The sequence below is a fragment of the Pteropus medius genome, unplaced genomic scaffold, assembly GCF_902729225.1.
Source record: "Pteropus medius unplaced genomic scaffold, Ma_sr-lr_union100, whole genome shotgun sequence".
Classification (NCBI taxonomy): Eukaryota; Metazoa; Chordata; class Mammalia; order Chiroptera; family Pteropodidae; genus Pteropus; species Pteropus medius.
The window spans coordinates 15,719,496-15,741,784 of record NW_024345601.1 but is presented as its reverse complement, the minus strand read 5'-3'; the positions used below and the strand labels follow the sequence as shown (position 1 = coordinate 15,741,784).

The window sequence follows — 22,289 nt, the reverse complement described above, 5'->3', positions numbered from 1 at the left end:
GAGAGAGCGAGAGCAAGAGAGCGAGCGAGAGAGAGAGAAAGAGAGAGAGCGCGCGCGCGTGCGGGCGCAGGGCCGGAGAGAGTGTGTCAGAGTTAGTTTTCTAGTTTTCTGCATGATGGTCCTTCAAGAACAAGTCAAGGTCTCTGGGGGATGGAATGAAAGGGAATGCTAAAACCACATCCAGTCACTGAGAAACTCAAGTAAGGTCAGTTGTGGAGAAGCAGGGGGAACTTGTGGAAAAAGGACTGTTTCTCGTAGGGCCACAGGAAGGATGCCTGCTGGCTGCAATATGCAGTTCCTGCTGGCTTGGGAAACTTTCTATTACCTTCCCACCTTCTCCTCCATTTTCTTTTGTGCTTCAAAAGATAATTTATACCGACAAGTTTCAAGTTTGCTGATATTTTCCTCTGCTGTGCACAGTCTGCTGATAAGCCCACTGAAAGAATTCATTTCTGACACTGTATTTTTCAGGACTAGCATTTTTTCATTTGGCTTTTAAAAAGTTTCCATCTCCCTGCTAAAATTCCTCATTTCTTCACATATGTTGTCCATCTCTTTCACCAAGACTTTTAATATATTATCTTAGCATTTTAAAGTAGTTGTATATTAATTTCAACATCCGAGCCATAGCTAGGTCTAGGTTTTATTGACTGTTTCCTCCTTTAATGATGGGTTATATGTTTTCTTGCTTTTGTGATTGTCATGGAATTTAAAATCTTATAATTAAATATGAGAAAGCTTGGCACCAGGTTTCTGACCCATTTCTAACAGTGTAAGGATTTTAATGACAATGGTTTTTGTAAAAATCTCATTCCTTACTTTATCTCTCTTTCCTACTCTTATCTTTTTTACTTCATTTCATGCTTTTTTTTCTTTTTAAATTTCATATTATCTTCTTAACAAACTAGTCAAAAAGACATAGCTGTCAATCCAACTTGAGTAAATTACTTAAATATTAATTTCAACTGAAGGAGGATTAAATGGGATTCGGCTCATAAAGATTAAGTGCGATAAGACTTATAACAGTGTACAGAAAGATTCTAGATGTGTAGAAAGAAGTTCTCTCCACCTATCAACTATTATAATTACATTTTTTTTCTTAAGTGGCCTTAAACTGGTTTTTTTTTTTTTTTTTGAATAAGTGTAAAGGGTTGACCGGGGTTTTTAAATGTGGAGCACTAGAGGTTCCACGTAGTGAGCAGATAGAACTCAGTACCTCACTCTCGGTGCTTTATGCATCAAGCATTCTCATTAGGTTTTTGACCAAAAAAAGAAAAAAAAAAAAAGAGAGAGAGAGAGAGAGAGATCTATTACCTAAAAAGCTTTGGATTTCATGATCCAAGATTTTCTCCTTCTAAATTAGCCTTTTAAATTACTCCTCTCAAGGGCACGTGCACTTAAATTAGGTGTATGACTTGAATTGGGATGCCCCAAAAGAGATGCCGAAGTCCTAACCGCCTGTACCTGTGAATGTGACCTTATTTGGAGACAGGGTCTTCTCGAAGTCATTAAGTTAGGATGAGGTCCTCCTGAAGTACAGTGGGCCCTAATCCAATAGGACTGATGCCCTTAAAAGAACTAGAGCAACAGAATGAAGCCACTGAAGCAAGCCCCTACTCCTGTGTCTGAGGCCCAGGAGTCATGTGGAAGCGTCTGCAGAACCACATACACATCTGGACACCAGCTCTGTTTCCATCCACATAAGAACCATGACGTCCCCAGGCCAAATCCTATGGCCCGGCCAGTTTCTAACTCCAGAGCTGAGCTGACATGGAACCATTCTTAATTACTCCAACAAGGGCCTGTGATACTTTCCTCACTTTCCAGTTCACATTACAAATGGGGGGAAATGGAATAAAAGAAACAACCTTCTGACTTAAAATTGCTTTCACTGCGTCCTCAACTTCCTCCTGATTGCCGAGGTCAACAGTCCAAACGTGTGGTCGGCCGATGAAAACTTCAGCATAAGGATGCTGAGATGTCAGCTAAAAAAAGAAAAGACAGAACATCTCAGTCTCACATCACACACACTTTAAAAGAAACTTCATGTGCTACATGAAGTGTTATGCTTTTTATGGTACCAAGTTGTGCTTGCGCAGATAAGACATCTTTTTCGTTCTTCCTCCTAAGCAAACCATAAACAGATAATAGTGATGGCTCCGCATCTTTTTTCTTTGACCCAGTGATCTTTCCAAGTAAGATGCAGACCACATCTTGAATCTTACTTGGAAAGAAGAGTTAGATGTCATAACCAAGAGACATGGAGGATGCTACCGGTAGTTTCAACCCCCAACATTACACCAAGAAATAATGAAGATTTACTATCCTCCATCATATCCTGGCCCCGAAAGTCACCTAGACCAAACTTGTATATGTTAAAAGAAGCTGGTTAGGATAGACAGTAAGCATGGAAAAATTACAATAAAGGCTTTAAAGTCATAGGAGCATGAGTAACAGTACTACAAAAGGTGACAGAAAGAGAAATAATGCTACCAGAAAACCAGAGAATTTTGCTATGGTTTCAAGAATAATCATTCGCATAACAGTGAAGCCTCAATATTTATAAAGAAATTTATATTCAGAAAAGGATATAAAGGAGGTTTTATTTTAAGAAGAATGGGTGGCTGAAGAAACCCAGTATGAACACTGGTAATTCTCACTTCTCAAAGAGCCCATTCCTTAAGACAGTTAAATTTACCCCTCAAATGTATTTCCATTTTTATTCTTGTATCCTTTTACGGTTGTGGTGTGAAAGGCACATTCTGGGCATTTGTGAGAGCATTTTCAGTTCTCACGAACACAGTGGGTGCTACCTTAATGGGTGAGCTGGAACCAGGGATGTCAGATACCTTGCACTGCACACGGCAGCCCTGCACAAGAGAGAACTGTCCACTTCCCAAACAGCTTTCGCATGCACCTCAGACCTTTCGCGTGGGCTCACAGAACCTAACTATGTGGCACAGGTTAATATACACTGAATTTCCTAAGAACGTAATTGCAACTTCACTGATAACCTGTTATCATTTTGGAATAATCACGGCAGTGAAGTCAGTGTCACTCTGATGATCTGAATCTCCAGTACGACATACCCGAATCGGTCTATATTTGTAGCTCTCCCATTAATGGCGAATTGCATATATACGGGTATATGTATATATAGGAACTTTCGTACGTAGTTCCTCTTTCATGCCACTTATAAGCAAAAAGGGCTGACTAGGTTTAGCTGAATGTTTTATTCCTCTTTAAATACAAAGTTATTCATTATAAAGAAGAAAAAGACATCGTGATGTCTTCTAGTTCTTGGATCTAGATTAATTAGTACTTCTTGACTACATATATACTGAAATACGTATTATTATACATTATTTTGCTTTTATTTCTCTTTTATATTAAAGAATCATTCTTTTCTGAAATTACATATGTAGGCAGGGTATATAATTTACAAATTTCATTTCGGGAGAGAAAAGTAGGTGTTACGATATTCTTGTAATAGAAGGAGGTATTGGTTCTGTTAAGGTTGAGGTCCTTGCTACACAGGCCAAGCTGGCTCTCATTTTAAGTTCCGAGCCCAATATATTCAGAAGACTAGACCATTTAACTGGCACCTCTCCATCTGGCTTGTGTCCCCGTTCCTTGTATCCTGCCACACCGACGGTGTGCATGCAGTGCTAAGGACGTACAAGTTACGGGGCCTCAGATCCAAGCCTTCACTGACAGTGCCCATGGAAATCAAGTGATTCTGAGGTACAGAACCTAGACTGTGCTCTTGCCTCCTCTGCCAGTTACGCCCCTCGCTGGCCTGTCCAGTTCTCCTCCCTTCTGACATGCATCCTCTTCTTCTGCTTAGCCACAGGGTCAGTGATAGAATGCCCGCAGGTTCATGGAGCTAGAGAGACATCATTTTTCCCTTCGGCATTTATTTTAATTTTAACACATATCAGTGAAGCCTCTGGGCAGGCCAGGCACAGTGCTAATCATCTGCATATGCATTATGTATCAGGTTTCCTGTGTATCAACGAGGGATCTAAGGTCTAGAGGGGTTTATAAATCCCCAAGGCCACGTAGCCAGAAAGTAGCAGAGCAAATTAAAATCTAGATCCTTTGACAACTTATTAGCTCTAGATAGAAAAGAAGATGACAATTTTAAAGGATACTACTGGGTTCTTAAGACAAAGAGCAAAAGAAGCCCAATGTAAATAACAGTCTTTTAATCACTCTCTTAAAACTGGCCAGCCTAAAAAAAATCCCAGACCGAACTTATGCCTTTATCAGACCCTCTCTGAAGATCAGCAAAATGTCACACCATGTTCATTCTGTGGCCTGGAAGACAAACTACATAATTAATTTTACAGTGGAATCAGGGCAAGTTAAAGTTGCCACGAATGTCACTACTTAGCTGCTTACCTATCCTCTCCCTGCTTATCTCTCTCCTCTCCTCTGTATAAGGTCCCTGCTTATTTATGAGGTAGTTCTAAGTACTCGGAAAGTACAAAACACTGAGCCACTATCATTTCGTTCATTTATACTCATTGAGGGTTACTTAATTTTATGAGTAAGGCATTTTTTGATTCATTATTCATCCTCTGAATGTTATATTCCTTCTTGTTAATTTATTGAGAACTGTCTGATCTGAGCTTTTTCCTTGTATATCAATCAGTAAATTTACTGGAGTATTGTTTGTAAAAGTAATGGAAATCTTATAAAATATGAGACATTACTTCAGAGCGGCTATTAGATCTCCAAAGAGAATATGAGTTATGAGGGGGGAAAGAATCCCTCAAGCCAGAGAATTTCTAATGGTTTACAAAATGTCAGAATAATGATCGAGAACCTACTAATATATTTCCCAATATAAAGATAAAAATCCAATTTATATTACATTTAAAGTAGAACTTGAACTGACCATATTACTTAAGGCATTAAAGAACTTTTTCCCCTAAGTGTACATCATGGTTTTGAAAATTGGTCCAATGCAAAAAATAAAAATAAAGTTTTGCTTTCTAAAAACAAAGAAAAATCTAGACTTTCCTTCTCTTCAAATGAAGACAAAGAAGAAAAATACATGCAATTTATATGGGTCAATTTTTGCTTAACTTGAAAGACTAACATGGGCCCAAAAAGAGAGCTACGTAATTATACACACACTTCATTTAAAATTTTTCCATCTGCTGAGGAAAAAAAGGCTTTTTTTTTTTTTTTGACCCTATAGAGAAATCTATAAAACTGTTGGTACTTGTTTCTCAATTAAAAGCACCTTTAGCTATAGGGGAATTTGGGAGCTTTTGTGAACTAAAAGAGTAAAGTGTTCCACCTGACCATGAGGTCAAGTTCACTGGCTCCTCTCAGAGCTATGCGATGTCGCTGGTGGCTCTCAGCTGGCTCTCTGGACTGTCTCTGGCAGAGGAGATAGACATCAGATGGAACCTGCCCTCCAGCATAAAGCAAAGTGACCTTGGGACTTCCCTGGAACTCATCAACATTCATGTCCCTGAAGCTTGAAATCCCACCCTCCTCCTTTTCCTTTAAAGCACAGCTCCTCCCTCCACCAACCCTTCTCAGTTAATCCAGCACACTCTCCACCTGGCACAACTCCAAGCTAACTCTCCCTCCTTAATTTACTTAGCTATTTCTTTATCATTTATATTGATTATGTATCTGTCTTAGCAATCTTATATATCAGATTTTGAGCTACTAGGAAATAGAAAATGTGTCTTGATAAGTTCCCCGTAATGCAATAACTAGTACCATGGACCCTGAGGGACACAAGAAACATCTGTCAACTGATCTTCTGCATCCCGTCCCTCCTGTGGGAGGCTAAGACCGATGGAGTCATCTGTGTGAGATCACTTGCAACTGATAGGAAGCAACAAACATACTTTTCTCAATAACTTCATTCTGGCTGATCTGATCTATGCAACATTACATAATTCACTAGGAAATAATCTGTGTTTAAGAGTGTCCTACTTTTTTTTTTTGCCCCCCAGGAAAAAATACTCCTTGGTAACAAAGTGGCATCAAAATCTTTACAATTACAAAAAAAGGGGTCAGTTGCCAACATAGTCTAAGATACTTTTGATTAATCATTCCCCAAAGGCTTGTATATAGAAACTGCAGTAAGAAAAGAGATGGGTTTCTTTGCTTTTCATGAAGTCATGCGGAGGGTAAAAGAAAATCACTGTTAGAGCACCACAGTAATAACTGATACAGGCAAGACCCATGACTACGTGGTAAAAATAAATGGGCAAAAGTTTGAGAAGACCAGGATATTTGCACAGTCTCAAAGTATTTTCCCCAATATAGAGAAAAATAATAACTTTATTGTAGAGAAACCTAACAAATACTATGTTAACCAAGTGATCAAGGTTAGCATCAACAGTAATAAGATGATATAGTGACACAATGCACCCCCAGATACGATACACTGAGAAAGGTAAAATTGCTTCTCTGATATTCTTGCCAAAAAATGTGTAACCTCAAACTAATTATGAGACAACATCAGCCAAATCCAAATTGAGGAACAGTGTACAAAAAAACTGACTAATACTCTTTCAAAGTGTCAAGGTCATGAAGGACAATGAAAGACTGAAGAGTTGTCACAGATTGGAGGAGACTAGAGAGACACGACAATTAAATGCGATGTAAGATCCTGGATTGGATCCTGGCACAGAAAAGGGTTATTAGTGGAAAAACTGGTGAAGTCCAAATAAAATCTGTAGTTTAGATAATACTATGATACCAATGTTAATTTCTTAGTTTTGACAACTGTACTGTGGTTTTGTAATATGTCACCACTACAGGAAGCTGCATGAGTCATATAACCAAACTCAGTACAATTTTTTGTACAACTTTTCCATAAAACACGCACATACGCAAGGAACTCTTGTCCGAGGTTACCTAGGCCACAGGGTCATCTTTTTGACGATGATCTATAGATCTTGTTGATCTTCCTCCATCTCCTTTGGCCATTTCGGCAATGATAGGGAGGGTCAGAGAAAACAACACTCAAAATAATCAACTCTATGAAGTGGTAAGATCTCTGGTGAGTAAAGAATAATCACGGAAGATGCATCTTATATAGTATTTAGGGAAGGGGTATTCGGGAGAATCGAGCCAGAAAGGTTTAGAAGTAGCAGAATAGAAAAACCTATGCCTTAGTACTGTTGTATTGCTGCTAGGTCGTAGGAGGAATGGGAAGCCTGCCCAGCAGTGTAATCCCGAGTAGAAGGCCTCAAATGACAAGGGCACTGTGATGATGCTGACACTTAGAGGCTTCCTCCTCGCCAGCAGCCTACAGAGCCACTTACTAACTACACTGAAATAATAAAAAAATTAATATTGTGGTTTCTTGCACACACCTTTTCTGACCGGATACAGAAACACCCGGCTTGATCACTCACATGCTCTAAATGACTTTTGTTTATTGTCCCAAATCAAATCCAACTGCCTCCAATGGTGATTCATCACCCACTGTGGATTTTCAAGAGGATCTCTGAAGCCAATTGAAATAAAGCTTCTGCAAACAGCTCGAGCAATGGCAGGATTACTTCTCAGGATGGTGCCGTGCTGGCTGACGGTGGGCTAAAATATCTGGCACGTTACTTCAGTCACCGATGATATATCCTGTTTCTCAAGGTTGATGGTTCTTTAAGAATCCCATGACCCACTCTTTAGTCCCCACAGCCCATCATGGAGAGTAGCTCCTTCAAAAATACCTGTTAACCAGCTGATTGCCCTATTCCACAACTCTAAACATTTGGAATGTCAAAGTTCAGCTAATTTTGCTGGAGATGCCGGTTTGAATTGAGATAGACTTGTGGCAGAGGGAAAAAAATCTCGCACTTTGTGAAAGGGTGGAAACAGATTTAAATCTTGGCTCTGCCACTATCTAGCTGAAGGATGTCATCAAGTTGTGCATCTCCCTGAACCCCTGCACACCCTTCCTCCATCCAACTGTGTTAAATGAAGTCGGTAACACCTACTGTCCAAGGCTATGAGCTTAAATGAGCTCTCGGCACTCAATAGCTATTATTCATATTGTTGAGGAAAGAATAATGTTAATAGATGCTTACCTCTCTCAGAGTTGGTTTGCCAATGAAAAAGTCCGTGTTTTTGCTGCTTTTGGGTGGGCTGAACTTGGGATTCAGAAAAGCACATCCATTTGCGATGGCCTCCAAGGGAGCTGGGCCCTCATAAGGGAACCCAAGTCCAACAAACAACTGTAAGAGAGAAAAGCATGCCACATATAAACACGTCAATCAGGACTGGTGTCTCTGGCTCACAGGGGGGCTATTCTGTCCTCCATTCCTGTGTGAAAGCCTCAGAAAGTCTGGAAGGTTCCCAGGTCTCGGGGGAATGGGGCAAAGACAAGTCAGCTTACATCAGGACCAGGGATCCTTAAAGACTCATGAAGCTGCTGAGGTCATTATATTCTCCTTTGCTAAAAAAATAAAGAAAGAAATAAATCAGTGCTGGGATGGGCAGTCGAGGGGTAGGAAAGTAGGGGTATTAAATGAATAAAAACAACAACAAATACCAAGACCCAACAATAATCTTTCTGTAACTCACCAGGAGACATGATTGGAAAAACACTTGCTTAACTAAACAGAAGGTTTCTTCATTGAACCAAAGGAACAACGGCCCCTTTCAGTGATGCTGGGCAGAGGGACAGAAAGGTCACTTGGTTTGATTACAGCTCAAATGGAGCTGTTTTGAAATGATGGTAGGTCAGTAAACACAGGTTTTCATAATGGGGTTTTCACTGGGGAACACCAAGATCTTGGTTTTTATTTTCCCCTTGATGGGGGCAGAGGGTGCCAAGCTGCTAAACGGACAAGGCTGCTTCCTTCTCCAGAGAGCAAACCATGTGTTTTCCCCACATCAGACAATAGATGGCAGCAAAAACACACTCTCACAGTGCTCATACCAACTGCAGCTGAGAGCTCCGTGACAAAGGGAACTTGCTGCAGTTCAGTGGCACTGATTCCTGGGTCCAGAAATGAAACAGCATCTCACAGAAATGCCAAGCTGCATCTCCTCACCGTGGGATATTTTGCACTGCTGGAGGGCTGTGGGTTATTGATGGGCAGGGTCCAAGTCTGGGCTTGGTGAGACGTGAGCTCTCCCTACCCACATCAAGGAGCCAGTTTTGACATCACTCCAGTCTCAGGAGGCACATCAAGTGACAAAAAAATAACTGGGCCTCAGGGCACGATCTTCTTCTGCCATCACAGTGAGGAACACTCACAAGGCCAGGCACCGAGAGGGAAGGATACTGCTGCACTGGCTATGGCTGCATGCTCGACTCCCCTGCCCCATCCCTCGCTCCAGCAATCCTGTCTTTGCAGCTGCTTTAATCGAAGGATTATTTAGAATGGTTCTGCCTACAGAGCCCTGAGACCAGGCTGCCAGGTTCCCTGGGCAACAGTGGAAGACGCAGGATGTATATGTTGGGCACACAATTCCAGGGCTGGCTACTGCGCATGGCCCACGATGGACATATTGGAGAGTTACGTAGCCCCCGCAGGGATTTTTCTGGGGCAAGAAATTAAAATCTCTGGTTTTCAGGAGACACTCCCTGTCTTATAACTGTATGTTCTTTTGCACAGAACAGGGTACGTCGCCTTTTTGTCGTTTGGAGGAATAACCTCTCATTTCCTACGAACCTTGAGATGACTGGCTACACTGTTGGAAACGTCCATGGGGGATGGGGGCGTTCAGGAGGAAAGAGGCTCTGAGAGGTCCATGGAGCTCCTTCTGCAGGCTGGGTAGTGTCCCTGGGGCAAAACTACCAGAGACATGGGTGGAGGGAAGCAGGGTAGTGGGAGCCTGTGAGCTGCAAGATATAAGCGGCACGGTCCACACCACTGGAAGGCCCTGTTTCTGGACCTTATTCTGTAGCTCACGGGAGCGAGATTATCGGAGAGAACTGACAAGTATAGGCTGTGGCCTGAGCATGCGCCTCAGGGGTAGGGGCGATGCCTGAGAGCAGCAGAAGAAATAGAAGGAAGCAGTGGGGGAGTCCCAAGACATTCCAGCTTTGTCAACGTGAAGAATCCCGGGTTACCGCCCTTGAGGCTTTTGATTTCTCTGATCTGCCCTCCCCATAAGATTTTGGGGAGGATATGCTGGCTCTCCAAGGGAAAGATGACCTCTATCAGACTGAGGTTGGGTAGAGGAAAGCGTAGGGCTTCCTGATTCCTTTGACTCTGGGAAGAAAGATGCTGGAAGATGCAGACAAGTCTCTATGGGTTTAACCAGAGAGAGACCTATTGTATTTCCTGACCTCTGAAAATCAGGGCCTGCCATAAAGTGCCGATACCTTCATCAACTCTAAATTGCAAAGAACTTTGGAGGAAACGCAGGAAGCACAATGCTTATCTATTTAAATAGAAAATCCTGGAAAAAAATTAATTAGCTCCTTCAGACCAACCAATCTGAACCCATTAATTAAAAGGATTTGAGGCACTTGCTTAATAGACTTGAATGTGACCTAGGTTTAATTATATCTGAATAACAATTTGCACCATCTCTTCTGCCCTGCTGGCATTGGAATATCTCCATACACATAGAATAAACACTTTGGGCTAACTTTCCAAAGCCTTCACAATTTTAGAATGAAGCTTAAGCAAATACCACACAATTTCTTGACAATGAGTTTCTTTGTCACACTACTTAGGAATGCAGGAAATGCATTACTGGGGAACACCAAAATCAAAAGTTTTTGTTGTTGTTGTTACTTTGGTCAATAAGCAATTTTTTCCCGCTTCCTGCATACTTGTTTCCCGTGACATTATAACAGACAGATGTGTTATGGTCAGACAGCACACCTGAGGTTTGAATGACAACAGGTTAGGGCAGAGAGAGCTCACCTCCACCAAAGGGCATTCCATAAACTTCTGAGTGCTTATGGCTTGCCACGCCCCTTACCTTAACCATACTAAATTGCTCTTCCCCTACCCGCCCTTCCCTCTCATTCTGCCCACTGACAGATTTCAATAGCATGGGGGCGAGAAATACACTACGAGAATGAGTTCAAACGCAGAAGCTTAGCTCTTCAGGAGGAAACTGGGCATCTTTTATTTATACTTCAGAGGCCCATCAGAGGCCCAGAATCTAATGAGGATATTCCAGATGACGGAACATCTCCATGGTTGCAACTCCGGCTCCATCGATGAGCATTTCTAAACAGAGGGATTACATGCTCTAAAATTAAATTTCTGAACTAATACTAAGCAAGGGAGAACAGATGAAGCGCCATATGTTTTATTCATGGCACAAGATAGGGACATCCCTATATATCGACAAAGAGTTTCAGTAAAACCACTCAGATTTTTACTTTGTGTGAAAGGTGAAACAGACTTGTTTTAAATCCGTTAAGTGGAGTAGTTAACAAAGAATCCTTTAAATATGGATAAAGATAGTAGTTCTTAGGAAGATTCCACGGGTTTGGTCATTTTCCAGTCACTCCTGATGAGGAACCAAAGATAAACAAACCCAAAATAAGAAACACATATTCAACATACAATTTTCTGACTAGTTTTAATTAGCTAAGTCGGTGGGGTGGCTCAGGAGGGAGTTTGAGCAATGAATCAATCTCAGCTTATCCATTAAATTGATTACTGGCACAAAGTAAACAGGTCAATGTGGTGATGAACAGCACAGGCTCTGGAATCAGGGAGACCAGGGTTCAAATCCTAACCCCATCATATCCTAGGTTCTGGAACTTTAGAAAAATTGTTACACGCCTCTTTTTACAGATTATAAAAGCCCATTTATCATCTATTCTCTCTAGCTATGGGACTTCGGTTGAGGTAACACCAACTCTCTAATCCTCTCTTTTTATGTGTAAAATATGGGGAAATAGTGCGTTATTTCATGGTGCTGCTGTGTGGATTAATGAGATATTTCATGGAAAGAATGTATTCCAAAGCCTGGCACTTAGTAAATGTTCACTAAACAGCAGTCCAAGTTCAAATCCACATTCAACTTCACACAGCTCCATCTACATGACCTGGTATGATTTAGCTAGAGTTTGTTTAGCTGTGCAGGAGTTGTGGCTGTGGGTTCTTACAAGATGTTCAGCACCTATATGTGTATTTATGTATTCTCACTATTTCGTAAGTACCTAAACTAAAAAAAGGGGAGGGACGTCTATCGGAAGAGAGAGAGAGGATGTGGTTTACAGTGACTGGGTCATGGAAAGGTCAGTCCCATGAGCGACATGCTAAGCCTTACTCGTTTATTCTTCATATAATGGTCGGGAATCGTTCAATTTTTGGTAATAGCTATCCCTTTTACATCTTTAAAAAGAATCCATACAATGGCTGGGTATGGAGGAAATTTATTTTCCTGATAGGTGATGCTTTCATAGAGCCCGAAGCGTCCCTCTCTGGCCATCTGTCTTCCTTTCTGCACCCCACGCTGGAGGAAGAGACAACAGTGGCCGAATTCTCTCTCATATAGGTTTGCTACACCCTCTTGTAGGTTCCACAAGCTCTTAACCTACACTACCTCAAAATTCTCTCGTAAAGACAAAAGGGCCAAGGAGATCAACATAAAGATCCTTGTCAAGTGTGTTTAAGTACCCAAAGTTGACTGCTAAACCAAAGACTATTTCCTAGAGACCAGTTTACTGGGTAGACGCCCAGTTACCTAAGTGGCCTTTCAGAAACAAAGCAAAACAAAAAACAAAACAAAACGCAAACATCATCATCAGAACTTCCTTCACTGCAGTCATTTAGAAGCCCCAGTACAGAATCAAACGCATTTACAATTTGCATTGTAGATGCAGATGGGGGGAGTAAGAGGATATTTGAATAAATTTAAAACTCTACCTCCAGCTAGGCCAGCATGAAATGCTTACCATTCAAAGGCAGTTCAGGTGTCACCCTCCCCCCCCCTCCGGAAGAGCAATCCCTGACCACTCTCTCACCTGTATTCCACGCCAGGCTGACTCCTCAGCTGCAAATGGTGAGGCAGCTCAACAGGCCTCTTCTCCACCATATTAAGATGGATTCCAATGGTACCCAGATCAGAGGACTTTTGTGATGAAGAGATAACTCACAGAAAGGGCTTACCACAGGTAAGGGTTAGAGTAAATGGCCGTTATTGTAGTCAAATCCTGTGGCATGCACACCATGATAACATAAATGTGTTAAATGTGTTAAAAGTGACAATCAGCTTGTGTCCTCCACAGCGGCCTCATCCCATATTTCATCAACTTCGCAAGTCACAACTGAATGGCTGACCTGCTTACAGTATCAGTGAGGTTTTACAATGGTATAACAATTTTTATTATTACTACTTCTGCCTGTGTAGTTTTTACATTGTTATAGTTATCTGTTTGTCTTCTCCACCACATCACACTTGCGGGCAAAACTGCCTTAGTCGTCAAAAATGCCTAAAATGAGGCCTGAAATATATTCAATACTCCATACACATTTGTCAAATAAATGATCAAAAGAATAAATACTAATAGGTTAGATTTTTTTTTCAGCAATCAGGTGTCTCTGTGAGATGCTGAATTTTTGGGGGGGTGGGGTGCATTTGGGTGTGGGGATGTGCTTTCGTTCCTAAAGTCAGAGAGGTTACTGAATCATATCTCTGTACACTCTTCACTCGGCATGTATGTGTAGGAGGGAAGACAGAGCGAGGAATATATGTATATGTAAAATTTTTTTCCATCTAGTTGGAAAAGAATAATTTTAGGTACTGGTCACTAAAATGAAACCTGCTGGACTGCCTGAGGGTGAATATGTCAGTATCTGAAATAGAAATGGAAGATCGTTTCTCCACTAATAAGTTCCTGGGCTCTCTTACAGGCCCATGGAGTCACAGGAAAGGGGTCCTGAGAAGGAAAGTGTCCCTTGCTGGGGAGATCTCAGAGACCTAGGTGCATGATTCATGAGAAAAGGAAAAAACCACTCCTAAGGGGGCAACGGCTCCAAGATCCCAGATGGTGAATAGATTTTTATCGTGATGACTTTCTTCATTTTAATTATCTGAAGGCTTTCTACAAGCCAGGCACTGTTCCAGGCACTGAGAACACACCTGTAAACAGAATAAGCAAAGCCTCTCTGCCATCATGGAGCTGTATGAGTTGGGTTCCACTGGCAGTGGCTGTCTCAGCCCTGAATTTCTGAGAGAGGTCGTGCGAGCACATCCAAGCTCATGGGAAGAGGGATGGTCGAGTGGGGAGTCAGACATGAGGATGGGACGGGACAAGGACAGTATCTACTGTATATCTTCCAATCTGCCCAGGCTTCTAGGTGAGTCCACAGGTAAGCTGCTGAGCTGACATGGCAGGGAAACAGGGTCACTGTGATGCACCCAGTGTCTGAGGGGGAACGACAGAAGGTTTGGTTAGGGGAGGGGTACAGAAACAGCATGAGCGGCAGCACCTTCTTCCCTGGCTTTCCACAGCCAGCATGTGTTCTCAAGTCTTACTGTAGAAAGGGAGGTGCCTGTTCTGGCTCACTCCAAATGTTCTTTTATCCCAGAATAAAATGTGAAATGCCCCGTTGTATAAGGAGCTTCCACAGCAAGTCTGGGGGTGGTGGTAATAAAGAGGTTAAAATTAGGAAGGAGAAGGAAGAAGTTACATTAAAAGAGATGGAGATTCAAACCCAAAGCAAAAACATGCAGCCCCAGTCAGTGCTTACTTATTTGCTGGCTTAAAGTGCACTCCTGGAGTTTGCTGGACTCAAAGACTTGTCTATGGTCCTCTGATAAATAATTAATTCATCCAAATTTATATGCCTATTAGAAGAGTCTTTTAGATTCAACAACTCCCCAGCTCTTTCAGTCTCATTTTAGTGCCACACTGAATTCCTCCTGTCTTCGTAGGCTCCCTGCAGCTGGAGTCTGCTAATGACACCTGAGTCCCTAGTGGCATGCCAGGACGTAATTCTGCTGAGCTGAGGGTTTCCTAGGCTCGATGCAGAGATTCAAAGATGGCTCAAAGGAAAAATAATGAGTCAGAAGCTGATTAAGCATCAATCATTTCGCTATTTCTCTAAACTTCGAGGAGCACCAGACTTGCTTCCCTCTCCAATAACGAGTTGGAATCCCATTCATTCTGCAGACATTTGCTTCTCTGCATCTCCACTTCTCCACTTTGAACATGGATTGGAATAAATTGCTTTTAAATTGCACGGAGACGCAGAGAAAGAGTTAGAGGCAGAAAGGGTTATATACGCAAAGCCTGACTAGTCTTTAGTGTCATTATTTCAAAGTCCATTTTAGTACCTGTGCTGTGCTGCTGCTGTGTTCTGGGTATAACGGGGTGGGGGAGGGGGGAGGTCCTGGCGATACACTGTCTCATTTTCATCATATCTGCCAACTGTTTTAGCCTCCATTCCACTCTGAGTACTTTAATATATTCCAGACACATGAACAGGTAATACAAAATGGGACCAGGGACGTCCTCTGAAGGCACCAGTTTTTCAAGAATAAATATATGCCCCTCACACTCAAAATTCAAGCTGCAATCCTTGGTTGCTAGGCAATCTCTGACATGGTAGCCTGGTCCTTCCAGGCCTCTTCTCTTTTCCTCTCTGGGATGTCATGGACCTCGGCCTTGGCCTTGGCCTTGGCCTATTTCCCATTCTCTGACAGAGAAAACGGATGGTAGGTAAGTAAAGGTTCTTTTAAAATTTGTAAGGCTAAGTAAGACATTCACGAGGCTGGGTTGACAGAGGTGTGCGAGACGGTAATGACATGCTGCTGAAAACCGGCGCTGCCAAAGGTACTTTTAAAGGAGCTTGAGTGTTTTGTACAATCTGATGTGGGGAAAAGTAAAATGAGACAAATGGCAAAACGGCATTGCCACTAATGGGCTCGCACATTCTAATGATTCTAAAATGTCACCTAAGACAGAAGATGAATGGAAAGCAAACTGCAAACTGGGAACGTACTTCACTCCTGATTGCCACAAACAATCATCAGACTACGGATGACCTTGTAAGGAAATAAAATCCTAATTAAAACAGCCAAATTTTTGGCCAAGGATATAAATAATTTATCAAACTATTTTATTCATGGCATCACAAGAATGGCTTGGAGGTAGAAACGGTCAAAATGCATTTACATATGGAGTAACTGAGGCAGAAAGGAGATGCATATTCTTTTGGCTGGTGAGTATTTATTAAATGTTCTTAAGTTTGGGTATTTATTCATGAGGATGGTATGCTGAGGGCCTAGCAGAGCTTTAATTTGCAATAAAAAGAAATTCATGAGTTATGGCCACGTTCAAGATGACCTCAGCGACTGTGCAAGCCAGACTCTCTAGTCTGTTTCCTCATGTTTACAATAAAGCTAACAATAACACCTGCCCTGCCTACCTCTGAAGGCTGTCGTAAGAATTAAAAAGGACGGCATACGTGAATACACTTTCCAAAATCGAGGTATCCCACACTGATTAGAAATCGCTATTACGCCACAGAAGTTCACCCACTCAGCCTTTCTCCCCCAACTTGAAGACGAATAGTTAGGGGCCAGAGCTGAAAAATTCACTATTGATAACAAGCTCTTTTATCCTTCAGGAAACACTGAGGCCGGGATCTGCTTGTTTCTTCGCTCTGTATCCCTCACATAATGTCTGGCACATAGAAGCTGCTGAGTCATTATTTGTAATATTCATAAATAAAAGTTTATTAATAAACATGAGAGAGCTTATCTAATACATTAAAGTGCCAGCCAACTCTTCAAGGCCAAACTCTTGTCTATTTGCAAGTCCCCTAATTTCATTTGGTTCTTCCATGGCAGAATTAGATATTGGGTGGACGTCCCCATGGTGTCAAAACGACACATTTATCACGCCACTAAAACAGTCCTTCCTCCATCAGTGGCTTCCCCAACTACCTGCACCACCAGGTCGGAGCTCTCTGTCTGCGACAATCAGACCCTCGGCCCCTTATCATATTTTATTTTCACTATTTCCTAGCATAGACCAGCTGGTTTCTGACTCTCCTGAATGTGTCATCTCCACCTCCACCACATGACTCTCACTCCTGTCTGTCCCAAATACCAGGTGCATCCACACCCCATCCATTTTTCATCTTTTACATCTCTCATGATGTTTTCCTATTCCTTGAGCCTGAAGGGACTTTTCCCTCATCTGAACTTCTTCAGTGTCCAGTACTGAATGAGGAGGTGTGAAGAAAAGCTAGTTGGGTACCGACTGGTGGTGACTGGAGAAGTGTGTGTGTGAGGGGGGGTTTAAGCACCCCAGGCTTGCTGTAAAAGCTGCTGCTCTATCAGAAGGTCTGGCTCTCGAGACATGGCCTCACTTTCCTACGTGCCACTGTGTCCACAGGCCCTCACTTGATGCCTGGCACAGAGGAGGTCCTCAGTAAGTTTTAACTATAGTAACCTCCTTCCAAAATTCACTAACTTTTCAGCTACAGCTGGTCTAGAAAACCACTGCCCAGAAATGACCTAAAGAGCTATTGCAGCATTGAAAAGAAAGCACCAGAGATTCTGATCCCATTTTCAGCACCAATGGAAACAAACCTGAAAACAACATCGCTGCTGAATTTTTACAAAACTACTACAAACTTACCTTCGTTTCTCGGAGAAGAAACTGCAGGTCCCGCCCACTGAGGATACCATGGTTTTTCACGTAACTGGGAATATTCTTTGTGCTGGAACCGTAAACGGTGGCATGCACTTCCATGTATGTGTGAATAATGTCCAAGTAGATCTTCTTATTCTATAGAGGAGACACAAGAAAAAGACATTTCTCATTTCTTTTCATTCTCATAACAACCTGTCTCATAGCTGAAGGCCACACACAGACAGGAGTTCTTAATATGAAGATTGCAGGAATTTGGTAATCTAACACTGAAAATTTCTTTCGAAAGTAATGTCACTGGATTTTGGGGGTAAAAACGGTCATATGGCCACTGTACAATTTTGCAAGAAGAAACATGTTATATGGGAACACATTACTGAATACCAATGCTAGCTCAAGGCCAATTGTTTCAAAGTATCGTCCTTGCTTTGTAAATTACCAGGATCCGACACTTTGCTTTTGGCTGCTCTACCTTATGGGAGAGGAAGTTTGGGGAAAGAAAGCCCAGAGGACAGTCAGTGGGACTAGAATATTTATCCAGAGATTCTAAGCTGTCCCCGAGGAGCACAAACATGCCCAGCTCTTGCCAATATTTTTAGTGATGATTAACTCATGTTGTCAGAACTGGATCCCACCTAATTTGCACCATGGGGAGAAGAGAGTTTCCCATAACACACAGTGACTGACTCGGCAGCTGTAGAGAGAAGACTATCCAGGTCGACAAAAGTGGAAAAGAGATTAAATGTAAACTTTGATGGGCTCTGAAACATTCAAGAGTAGTCTTACTTTTATTAGCAGCAACACAAAACCTCTTTTCCGTACTGAATTTCAAGGTACGCTTTCTAAATCAAAACCATCTGCCAAGCGGAAGCAAGCTCACTTGCCCTTCCTCTTCACGTTTCCAGTGCCACTAAATTGCATAAGCTGTGTTTTGCAGGCTGTTTGTTTTGTTTTGTTTTTAAGTTTGAAAGATTCAAGTTCTGCAATGTTTTCCAGTTGTATAAAAGTGGGACAAGGTTTCCCAGTTCTAAGCCTGTCTTCAGATGCTTCAGGAAAATGAAGTGATAGCCAGTTTTATGACTTAAGACCACAAGGAACATCGGGGTGTGGCGTCAGCAGCCACAGAGTGCAGAAGGAGGGGAACCTGGCTCTGAGGAGGGGAGGCACGGGCAGCAGCATTCCCCGCCTGCCCTGCAGGGCTGGATCCCTGATTCTAAGTGGTGGGGCAGCTCCTCATGGAATCACGAGCCAGATTCAGGATACGTCTTCTGCCATTCACTGCCCTAGTAAAGAATATCACAAAGGACACTCAACTCTGGGGGATGCGTGTTTCAGATCACGTATCCAAAGTCTTCGTGACCGGTAAAACAGTATAATTCACATTCTCTATTTTATGCACCAGGATGATCTTGTTTGGATCAACCAAGTCCAGCCCAATACTCTAATGTGTGAACTAAGTGAACACCTTGGCTGAAAATCTAATTTCATGCCAAGTTTGGTGTGGCTGGAAGATGTTGAATTCATTATTTCAGAGATATATACCCTTGAATTAGTGCAAAGGTGACTAAAAAAGCCAGTTTGTAAACCATGACTTCTCATTCATAGCTCGAGGCAAATTTAGGATCACCTCCCTGGTATAAGTTAATTCGAGTGGTTCTATGACACAGCTCTTACGCTAGTGGTACCCGATGACTCCCCTCCGCCCGCCGCCCCAAACCCTTTCTCAGTGAATCTATCCCTATCTACACACCCTGCCACTGATGTCTGGCCCAGGGTGTTTCTGACCTGAGGGGGATCCACTTCTAGGCTGGCCGGCAGCCTGGGACAGTGTGGCCAAGCTCAGGAAGATGAGCAGAGCCAACTGGACCCTCTCTCGGGAACTCAGAATCCCGTACACAGAGAAATTACTGCCAGATGGCCTTGGGCTTTTGAGCAAAAAGGTCAATCAGTGTTAGAGTCTGGACAATTACAGGCCAGATACAAGTTCTGAGGAAGCCAGCTGCCAGTTTTGGGGGTTAGAGGTGGGAGCGGAATGAGGAAAGAGCTGAACGAAAGGAAGAGAGACGACAGAGACAAAGAGCTGGTAATAAATAAGCGGGACCTAGAGAGTGACTGAGTCCCAGACATCATCCCTAAAAGAGAGAGGGTGAGGAGGGAGGGAGGGGGAGAGAAAGAGGAAAAGCTGGAGGAGGGAGATGAAGAGAGAGTGAACGAACGAAGGAAGAAAGGAGACAGGAGAAAACCAGGGCCCAAGCTGCCTCTGGGTCCCATACCATCCACAGCTGCTCCCTGCCCTAAACTCCCCAGGTCTTTCTGGATCTTTACAATAATAGAAGCCACCCAAACTTTTCCCCACCCCACACTTTTACCTGAGCTACTGTGGGTGGATTCCTACCTTCCACAAGGAGGCATTTCCCTGTGAAAGCCAGCTGCTGGCTCGTGGAGATGGACCAACGAACAGCCCCTGAACCGGGTCTGCAGTGAGTGACAAAGGAGAACATAGACGGTCCCCCTGGTTGCTGTCCTGGAGACCACTCCCTGCAGAGACTCACGATTAAGATTCTGAGACCAAATGCCTGGGAAAGGAACAAGATGCTACCAGCAATCCTAGAAAAGGCTCGGGCTCCTTAAATATAACGAGAGGGCAAGTTCGGGTAAATATAAAAAGGTAATGCAGAAGCTAATAAAGTCCATGAACTTGTTAACATCAAGGCATGGCAAAGTCTGAAAGCAGAAGCTACCTCCCGAGAGGATTTATATAATTCCGTGAATGAGAAGCATCACAACGGGTTATTAGAAAGAAAAAAACGTTTCAAACATAACTCTAACCTTTGAAGTTGACGTGGCAACTAGGTGACCCCACCCCTGGTCTCTAGTTGCTACTTGTCAGAGTTCTGCAGAAATCTGCCGAGGGTGAACCATGTTATGGATTCCAGGTAAAGGTGACACAGGAACCACTCACACTGAGGTGTCCCCCTTCACAAAGTTCACATTCACTGGATGCTAAAAGAACCAAAAGAGGGATCTCCGACTCAGAACCATCAACTGAGTTTTGGGTCCAAAACTCCAACTGCCTCCTGAACCTCTCCACCTGGGTGTGCTGCAGGCACGTCCAAATCAAAAGGTCAAAAAGTGACTCCATCACACCCTACTCTCCCAGACCAGCCTCACTGCCCTCACCAGGCTCCTGGTCTCAGTGGCTGACTTTAATCTCCCAGACAGGCACCTGGGCAAGAATCACACCTATCATTTCACACATCAAATCAATCACAAGGCATTGTTGATTCCACCTCTGTAATATTAAATTTGTTTCCTCCTCTCCAGGCTTTGATCCTTTCTCACCTGGACTGTGCCAGGATTAACACGACCGGCATCTTATCACATCTCCTCTGTGGCTCAGGAAGGTGATGCAACTCATCCATTGTTTCTATAAGCAGCAAGCAGCATTGAGGGGAGGGGGACTAAATAAAAAAAATATGTACAGCTCGATGCCATATTTTAACCACGCAAAGCAATATTATGCATATAGACAATATTTTTATATATGGACATTTGTAGTTAAGTACAAAAATAGACATGGGGATGACAGACACCAACTTCTGGATAGTGATTACTGAGGAAGGAGGAAGGGAGAAAGGGTCTGGGGAAATGGATGAAGCTTTAGTCATATTTGTAATATATCATTTCTGCTAAAAATACTGCAAAATATTAACATTTATCATGCTGGGTGGTGGGTATATTTGATATATTTCACAGTTAAAATAGAAAAGTTTTAAATACATGCGACAGAGAAATAACAGAAGCAAATCTCTGATTTCAAAGCTTGTGCCACTGCCACCACACTGGAAGCCTCAGTTCTTGCCATGCAGATGTTCAAAGGATCTCCTTTTCTTTTCAATGTATATTGCTATCTTTTGTGTTTAAGAAATAGGGTGATGAGGTTTTTTAAATTAAGCATAGCCCCATGGGAAGGCCCTGACCCATGGGAAGGCCCAAAGTGGGGAGAGGGCTTGTGTAGCGGTGAGGACATTTCCTCCCCCCATCCTTATTTTGGACATCCAGGTGCAGGGTAAAGGTGACCCCACAGAACTGGATGTCTCGTTGATCCATAACTGAATCAAGTTCACTCCCTAGAAAGCTTTCCCTCCTTAAGTGACCAAAGTCAAAGGAAATTATTCCCCAAACTCTATCTCCTTCAAATTTGCTGACACATAGTGTAAAGAGGGCTGGCACTGAGTGTCACACTGTAGCACGCCACCGCCCGCTTAGGCCGTGAGAGATGCCTCCAAGAGATCTCAGCCGAGCAACTTGCAGGCCCATAACGCTTTCTGTCTGTAGCTCAATTTAAACTCCTATTAAAATGACCGATCAAACTGATTAAAATTTCAATCTACCTTAACTCACTTCAGGGTGCGGGGGGGAGGGAAGGCACGAAGGGAATGGAGAGAGCATGCTGGAGTAGAGGAGCCTGTTTTCAGTGCGTCCTCAGCTGTTTGTGATGTAGCTGGAGGCAGGCAGGTTTGCAGAACCGGCAGTACGGCTTTCAGAGCTTGAACAGAGCGCTTTAGGAAAGACGATTCAATCTAAAGCAACAAGAGAGCGATTCTGCAGCAGGGGAAGAGGTAGAACGCAGAAGTGGAGAACCAGGAGCCCTTTTCTCTAGCTGCTGAGTCAGGGGTGCAGGAATATTCTTCCGCAAATGGCAGTATTCTGAGCC

At 42.9% G+C, this 22,289-nt stretch overlaps 1 protein-coding gene across 6 annotated transcripts in view; it reads right to left on the bottom strand.

The window, feature by feature from the left end:
* Positions 1-22,289, bottom strand: part of MGAT5 (alpha-1,6-mannosylglycoprotein 6-beta-N-acetylglucosaminyltransferase) — a 324,384-nt gene that overhangs the window by 26,012 nt on the left and 276,083 nt on the right. For all 6 annotated transcript variants that reach the window (XM_039874524.1, XM_039874520.1, XM_039874521.1 and 3 more), the window contains 3 exons: positions 17,561-17,710; positions 8,070-8,216; positions 1,869-1,985 (listed from right to left, as the gene is read on the bottom strand). In XM_039874524.1, coding sequence (XP_039730458.1) covers positions 1,869-1,985; positions 8,070-8,216; positions 17,561-17,710 — 414 coding nt within the window. The remainder of the gene's footprint in view (positions 1-1,868; positions 1,986-8,069; positions 8,217-17,560; positions 17,711-22,289) is intronic.